Source organism: Melanostigma gelatinosum (assembly GCF_949748355.1).
Source record: "Melanostigma gelatinosum genome assembly, chromosome: 3".
Classification (NCBI taxonomy): Eukaryota; Metazoa; Chordata; class Actinopteri; order Perciformes; family Zoarcidae; genus Melanostigma; species Melanostigma gelatinosum.
This window is the reverse complement of record NC_136636.1, coordinates 9,676,722-9,685,008: the sequence shown is the minus strand read 5'-3', so window position 1 is coordinate 9,685,008 and position 8,287 is coordinate 9,676,722. Positions and strand designations below refer to the sequence as shown.

The following is an 8,287-nucleotide window of genomic DNA, read 5'->3' as shown; positions in this document are numbered from 1 at the left end:
TATTTTTATTAATATTGCAAATACAAAATAAACCTTTTGGTAATAGTTGCTTTTTCGGTCCATTTGATGGTGCTGAGTATTTCCTGGTGAGGTCATGGGTGAAGTCAGCGGAATTGGCAGGAAGTCAAAACAAAGATGGATGGTTGATCAGTTTGTCTGCTTAACTGACAAACACGTTTTGCTGCAATAAAACGATTGATGTGAGATGAATCGAGTGAAAAACAGACAAACTGCATAATTTGCAGTTGGAAAAAAAAGGTAATATCTCAATTGAATTCATCAGCGTATTGCAAAATGTTTAAAATCGCTGTAACATTGTACCATGACTTTAGTATCGTGATGATATTGTATCACGGGGCGACAGGTGATCTCCTCCCCGGCTGAGTGCACTCCAGCATTCAGCTGAAGAGTTTGGAAAATGTGCTTCAACAGGGCCGACACAACCGAAGAGATGAAACAACCGTTATCACTATGATCATTATTATCACTATGACAACACACCTGTCCATAAATAGAACACAGATCTGGTGATTTTGCCCTAAAGGACATAGAATCACTTCACATTTGGCTTAATAACTTCCGAATAACGTAACGGAACAGTGGCTTAGTGTTCCTCTGAATGCTCTGTGGCAGGAACTGGTCAAGCCAGATCTCTCACAAGCCTTGAGCCACATCCTCACAGAAGAATGACTCACCACATTTTCTTTTTTTTTATGGCTGAGACTTTTCCACTCAGTACAAGCTGGGACAATGTTGGCACAATCGGATCCCTCCCTGTTTTATTACACGACTACAGTATCATCTGTACAGTGTTTACCTCCAGTCAAGTTGAGGGAGATTTGAGGAGGAGCCACCTGTCAACAGAGAAGAAACCTGACAGAATTGCACCACCGCGACACACTGAACCGTCTCAGAGGAGAGTATGCCTTCTATCTAAAAGGAAACACACCAGCGGCAGTTTATCCATCGACTGGAGAGAAATGGGTGGTAATATCAGTCAGAAGAAGGGCGGCAAGACAGCCAGCACAAGGAATCACACCAGCAGCGTCACGTGAGTCTAATCACTCACCTGTTTAATGCTGACTTTCAACTGGGAAAGTTTTCTTTGTAGAATTGTGTTGTTTACAGCTGGACCAGTATTGAATCAGGCATCTAACCTGTCTCACAGCACTAGTTCATATTTGTGAACATATATGGAGTTATAGTAACGCAGTAGCAGTGAGAATAAGAAACATGCTGTTTTACTGTGTGAGAGTGGCCTCTGTTAAAGCGTACACTTGCACACACATGCAAATATTCACACACCCTCACAATGAACCCACAGATAAGACTGCATACAGACGGACTGTTTGCTCATGAGCTTTACATCAGTACGTGGATATGTGTGTGTGTTTTTGGGTAAACACACTCATGACAATAACTCAAAGAATCAAACAGAACTAAAAGGTTGAGCATGTTCACATGTTTATGTGCAGCACTTCTTTTTGATTTGTGGACACTTGACACCAAGCAGTTAACATGATCAGTTACAGATCCAGTTGTTTAATCATGATCTGATTGTGACAAATATAGCTCCATTGTGTCAAGATTTGCTGGAGGCGATCAGTGTCCTCCTTGATGTGGGAGGCGTAGCAGCAGCTCTGCCCTCTGTAGGTCGGACTGCAGACACACTGGACCGTCAAACAAACACTGCTGTAAACATTCCGCACAGTTCACTTATGAAGAAAAAAAACAAAAAACATTCTACAACCACAGATGGCAACATTTACAAATGACGCAGTGGCCAACCGGTTGTCAGTGTTGTACAAACTGACAGACTAATGATGGTGACATACGAGGAAACCAGCTCACATTTGATTGGTTGCTGGAGTCTTCAGCGATGCTTTCTTATGTAGAAAATAGTTCGGGCAGCAGAGAGAGATACCCATCTCAGTTATTACAAACTTTGGTTGTTTGTATCAACACTTGCTTGTGCGTCTGTCGTCTCAGTCTCTTCTTCTTTGACCCAGACTTTGGGTGACTTGTTCTTCTGAGTTTTAGGTGACAGCATGTCAGGCTGGCACGAGTCAGCAAATCTCTCGCGCGCTTTCTCCCAGTTCTTCTGGGACTTAGATTTGGTCACAGAGGTGCAGTCTAGCGACACGGCGCCACCCGCCCCCAAACCTGACTGGGACTTTCTCATTTTCAACTGAATCTGCAGAGACAGGAATGAGAAAGAAACCAAATCATTGTGCTGCTTTGCAATACTTTTTATTCATCATAGAATCTGCAAACAACAGATTGTCTTACCGGGTCTTTCATTCCGGTTCCCTCTTTACCCAGTCCCTCTCCTTTCTTCCAGCCCATCTTCTCCAGCATCTTCCGTCCTTTATTGACTTCGCTGATCTCCCTTTGAGAACACAAGTAAAACATATGATATGGTTACTAATCCGTCCATTATTTCCCCTTCTTCAGTGATTAGTCTAGGAGGATATACTTACTGATGAACAGAAGCGGGTGCATCGTCTCGTTGAAAAACACCCTCGCTGCCCACCGTCTGCCGCCGAGACTCTGCTCGATCTCGGTATCTGGGGTTCCTCAGAGCTTTGGCCTCCTCATACTCACTGCTCTGTTTACGCAAACGCACAGAGAACCGAGAGGTGAGAGGCATAAAGAGAAGAAGAGTTTAACTGGCGGCTGCTAGTCCTGATAACACTCACCTGCAGGCCGTATTTTGCCTTCATCTGCTTCAGCTCCTTTTGTCTCAGTGCTTCTTTATCCTCTTTGGTGAGAGCAGGACCTTCGGGAAAATACAGAGGAAAACTCTAACAACGTTCTTCTCATGTCTTCTAACATGGTTAAAAAGCTTTTTTGTTTTAACAAGTAATATCACTGTGGTTTCATGACTCTACACAAACAGGAAGTGTAGTTCTGTGGATGTGGCTTCTCTAGAGTTGGCTCACCTGTAGCCTCCTCTCTCCTGTGCTTGCTGAGGTGAGCCATCACCTGACCGGGCTCACAGCCATCACAGGTATCTGTCCCCGAGTGGATATGGAAAGACAGCACCGTCTCGCCCATCTTCACCTCATCGCCGTGCATCAGTGCATGTGGCTCACATTTGGTTTTGGGCTGCAGAAGGAACATAGCATTGATAACGTCACTACTCAGTTGACGTTTTAACTGTTTTATTTAGAGGCAAACAGACGAGAGACAAAATGTCGACCTGCAGGATCCTGTTGCCGTTAATGACGGTTCCGTTCTGGCTTCCCTGGTCCACCAGCATGTAGCTCTGCTGCTCCTGGTCAAAGTACACCTCTGCGTGGAACTGGAACCAAACGCAGTTCAGTTAGGGACATCAAATACGCAAATTATTTATGAAGATCACTGGACACAAATAAAACTGGAGAGGGGTACCTTGCTGACTCCCATTTCTGGTATTCGGACTGCATGGTCCATATCCTTCTCTCTGCAACAGAAAGACAGCAGGTTGTCTTCTTTATGACTTACTGAGAGATTCATTCCTCATATTTTCACTAAGTGAGACATCACTTAAAGCCATGTCATTCTGTCTTTGGTGCTGCGCCCTCAGGGCGAACGAACCCTTCTACAACAACATGCACTCGCTTTTTTTTTGGTACGAAAGTTTCATACCTTGTGCAGATGTAAGTAAACATCACAAACCTGCCAATGGTGGCTGGAGAGTCGGCTGTGATGATGAACAGAGTGCCCACCTGCAGCACTGGGGATCTGACCACCGTCACTCGTACACAGGGCGGCCAAATGTCTTTTACTGCAAGAAAAATAAACCCGCTGCATTGTGAAAGGAACATGGCAGCCTCAACAGGCTGAAGTGTTCGGAGCATATGACAGGTGATGATCGAAAAACCTTTTACAAATTGACCCGTTTTTTTTTTTAGTCTGCCTTGAACAACCTCTAAATTGGGCTTGTTTTTCCTCTCACCTTGACTCTGAGTCTCCATCTCTGACTCTGGGCTTTCCTTGGAGCTGGAGCTAGAAGACGATGAGACTGAGGGAGTGGTCTCCCACTCCTCTCTCTCCGACTCTGTGATCTCACCCTCTTCCGGTTCACTGTTCCCCTCCGAGCCGTCGCTCCGAGCCGGACTTTTTTTCTTCTTCGTTTTTTTTGACTTGGCCTTCTTCCTCTTCCTCCTTGATCTATCCTTATCATCGTCGTGCGAATCCCTTTTCTGCTTCTTCCTCTTTGATGAAGTTTTGTCGCTCTCCGCTCTGCGTTTGGAAGAGTGTTTTCTTCGTGGAGCCACATCTGGACTGCGAGACTTTCGCTTCAGTTTTGTGGTCCTCTTAGTTGACTGCCTTTCAACCCATTCGGTTTCTTCGTCTTCCAACTTTACCTCATCAAATGTGAGTTCCTGCCATCAGACAGTCAACAGTGAGATTACCATCTCCAGTGAAGTTCACTGACAGGGCGGGCTGGCTTTGAAGATCCCATTCTGCTGGTCATGTCTGCCACTGATTGTGTGGTTTCAGTCTTCAAAGACAATTCACTATAGACCTCCACTAGTGTAATCTTTAGTAGTAGGGTATGTTTTCCTACCATTACATTATCGACTGTGTTAAAATCTCCTCACTCACTTAAGAGCTTGATATAGACACAAGACTGTGAATCATCACATCACAGTCAAAATCTTTCAAACGGTATTGTTGTGACCAACCGAACCTGCCACTTTCAGTGGAACTGTACGAGTGGTGTATCTATTAAAAATAGATTGAACATTTTCAATTGCTTTGCTAGTTGGAATTAAAGGCATACCTCTGTGGGAAGCAGTCTTCCAGTAAGAAGAAATCTTCATTTTAGCCAATGAGTTAGCCACCTCTTGCACCTAGGTCAGAGGATAATCTTTTCAGTCATCTAACCTCAACTTAATACAAAAGAAACAAGCATTTGAAGACTGAAACCAATAGAGTCATGAGTATTTGAAACATCACGGTTTTGAAGGGGGAGCTACAAAGTCCAAAGCCAGCTGTCAGCCACTAAGATGTATTTATGTTGTGCATCAATAACAGATCCAGGTGTTACATACCTTATCATCCTGGTGGGATGTTTTCTTGGACCCTTTCTTTAGCTTTCGACTCTTCTTTTCACCAGCGGCTTGGCACGGCTCTGCAGCGGTTTGTACAGCAGACACCTCAATCCTGGAATGAAACTGGTATCGTCCACTCTCTGCATCAAAGCAGTAGTAAATGCCTGTGTTGGCATCATAGTACAACTGACTGGACTGAGGAAGAGAAAAAACAAGATAAGCAGACTTGTACACAATGCTGCTGAATTAATTATGCTATAGACAACTTAATTTTACTAAAGAAAAGTGCATTTGACGAACCGAGTCGTAGTAGAAGCTTGTGCTGTGGTCATAGTACATCCCAGTAGTCTCATCAAAGACAAACCCAGTTTGTGTCATGGCCTCTTCAGCAGTAGCCCTCAACATATCTGCTATGGATCCTCCATTACCCTCCTGAAAGAGACAATGCCATTTATTCGTCATAATTTAATGTATAAATTGAATTTAATCATTCATATCAACATCACAGTACAGGATTTGTGTTGATACAATCAGCCCATTAATCGATGAGTTGAAACACCCATTCCAATTTTAACGATTTTTAAATCACGAAGAAAGAAACCATTACTTCTACTTTCAGTAACTTTTTAATAACACAAACCTCTGGTGTGACTGCAACACTGTCGTCCGGGTTAGCATTAGCATTAGCTGCTTCAGTTGGTGTGGAAACCTCTGTTGCCTCGCTGCCATTAGCTTCATCCTCGGCTGCTACTGTGTTGTTCGGGCCGTCCTTAGTGTCTGAAGCCTCCGGGTTCTGAGAGTGGCCTCCATAGTAGTAGTTGTAATAATCTGAGGAATATTGAAAACATGTTGGAATAGTTTACTCGCTTTCTGACAAACGGAAAAGATTTATTTGTAGGGGTGTAGCGGTACGCGTATTCGTATTGAACCGTTCGGTACGAGGCTCACGGTTCGGTACGCATGACGAACCGAATACGTTTGAATAAAAAAATAAAACAAAAAGATTTTTTATTTTTTTTTTAAACCATTATTTAACCAGGTAGTCCCATTGACATTAAAAATCTCTTTTGCAAGATGTAAGTAACAATACAAGATGTAAGCAAGATGTAAGTAACAATGAACACACCTGTTTCAGTCCATACATATTCTTCAGTCTGAGTTTCACTGTCGACTCTGTCTTTATTTTTCTTCTTCCGCTCATGGATCTCTGCACTCAGCTGGTCAACCTGAAAAAATACATTTGAAATAATTTCAAGTGGCAGATATTCTTTAAGTTAGAGGGGGGCTTAACAAAATCAGATCAGTGGACCACCTTAAATAAAGACCACTTGTACAGGTCGTAACGGCCATTGTGATGCACTGACCTGTTTCCTCAGGTCCTCGTTGTAGCTCTCGGTGCTCCTCTGCAGTCTGTCGGACTGGTTCAGTTGTTTCTGTAACTTGGTCAGCTCGGCTCTGCAGTCGTGGAGCTCCCGTTTCAACGACTCCACTTTGAGACGGAGCTCAGTCTCTTCAGACTCCGTGTCCTTTTCTCCATTTTCGTTCTCCATTGGTTCAACTAAAAGACGTTAACAATCGACTTTGTAACTTGTAACGTTTAAGGAAAGCTGCCTCCGAACATTAACTATAACGTTAGTTGAAGCTAGCGCTAGCTCGTCTAGCATATCTGTTTCTGGAGGTTGCTAGTTCATTTTTCCCCCCAGAGATACAATAGACAGTACGGTGTACTACCTAGATATTGTTCAGCACCGCACTACTGCTAAGCAAGCACATAAACTGTTACTGTTAACGAACTACCTGATGACCGTAACTGTGCTAACCTAGCGTTAGCTCCGTCTTCATAGGTGCGCTTACCGTTTGCGTCGTTTTCGGCTCTTTTTCAGTGACTTTCCTGTCAGCACGACACATGAACCGATCTGAAAGTTGAAAATAGACATTTTGTAACTATCCCGTGTTTCCGACACACTCGAGTACATGTTTTTGATGATAATGAGACAGTTACAGTTATAACCGTGGTAATGTTTACTGTCCACCCTGTTTTCACAACCGCCATTTACTACTAGCTAACTATGCTGTTACAACGGAAGTACTTCTTCTTCGGGTTTGGCGGACTTCTTCTCCTTTTTTTCAAATGTGACCACGTATCTCGAAGAACTTTACTGACACACTTTCGACAAACTAATTTCATAGCTTAACGTTACCAGTTAAAACTAACAGGCATATACTGTATATATATATTATATCAAATGATCATATTTTAGCGTCCCTTTACTTTGCAATAGATTTATGGTCTTTACAACATATTTTACTTAGGTAGAAAACAGCATACAGTCCTCCATCTGCTCTCAGTTTTCATGTCAGTGCAGTCTACAATAATAAATATAAAGGATTGGACAGTCTTCCTCCAGCTGATACTAGAGAACAGCTGACTCTAGAAAGAAAATGCCTGTACTGTATGCTGACATGCTAATTATCTTGATTTTGGTGCAGCATGTTCAACATTCAAATGTTTAGATTTTTTTAATTTTAGAGGTTCTTGTTATAAGGTTGTTCAGGGTCTTAGGGAATTTGCAGGAATATATATTTATTTGTACTGTATCAATAACTGAAGGGGAGTAATGTTACATGGGAAATAACCTGAATTACCAGCCAGGCAAAGGACTGTCTGGTAGTTTATGAGAGAAGTTTGTGGTAATAAATAGAAAAGTTATTTGAAAAGATGTAGGTGACCATAAAGCCCCTCTAACAGCGAAGGAAGTGAGCCCAATTGCTTGTTGATTGTGGACATGGAGTGACAGCTCGATACTGAGCATTTTACAGTGGACGTGAATTGAGCTCAAAAGGCTTTAAAAAAAACTCATAATAACTCATGGACTGTGCATATCATCATAAACAACTTGTTTACAGTTGATCAGTGTGCAACTGTAGATGTCATCACAATTTACATCCAGTGTATTGGTGTGCAGTTTTAAGCATGTTAAATATAAATTGAGTTTGCACTGTTTAAAGGTGTGTCTCGTAATAGATGCCATATGCTAGTTTTATGTTTGTTTATGACCTTCGTTAAGTCAGTATTTAAATTGATTATATTTATTGCTATCAGAATATGTAAACAGCATTTTCAGCAATGTTGTTACGTTTTGAAGTACACTGTGCCACTATGCACTTTCACCACTAGATGTCGCTGCAACACACTGATTCTGCTTTTTGACAGCTCCGAGTGAAACTGGGGGAAATAATATGAT

At 42.4% G+C, this 8,287-nt stretch overlaps 1 protein-coding gene across 2 annotated transcripts; it reads right to left on the bottom strand.

Moving 5' to 3' along the window:
* Window positions 1-1,487: 1,487 nt before the first annotated feature.
* Window positions 1,488-7,085, bottom strand: aggf1 (angiogenic factor with G patch and FHA domains 1). 2 transcript variants are annotated; one of them, XM_079265885.1, is made up of 15 exons: window positions 6,897-7,085; window positions 6,407-6,600; window positions 6,169-6,268; window positions 5,683-5,870; window positions 5,343-5,474; window positions 5,043-5,237; window positions 4,772-4,841; window positions 3,661-3,769; window positions 3,394-3,445; window positions 3,203-3,304; window positions 2,943-3,108; window positions 2,700-2,779; window positions 2,481-2,608; window positions 2,290-2,389; window positions 1,488-2,194 (listed from the first exon to the last, which is right to left on the bottom strand). In XM_079265885.1, the coding sequence occupies exons 2-15, from the start codon at window positions 6,590-6,592 to the stop codon at window positions 1,937-1,939; spliced, it is 1,866 nt and encodes a 621-aa protein (XP_079122011.1). In that variant the 5' UTR covers window positions 6,593-6,600; window positions 6,897-7,085; the 3' UTR covers window positions 1,488-1,936. The 2 variants fall into 2 exon arrangements, with proteins under 2 accessions (XP_079122011.1, XP_079122010.1); XM_079265884.1 differs by lacking the exon at window positions 4,772-4,841 and adding an exon at window positions 3,941-4,370.
* Between the last annotated feature and the right edge of the window lie 1,202 nt (window positions 7,086-8,287).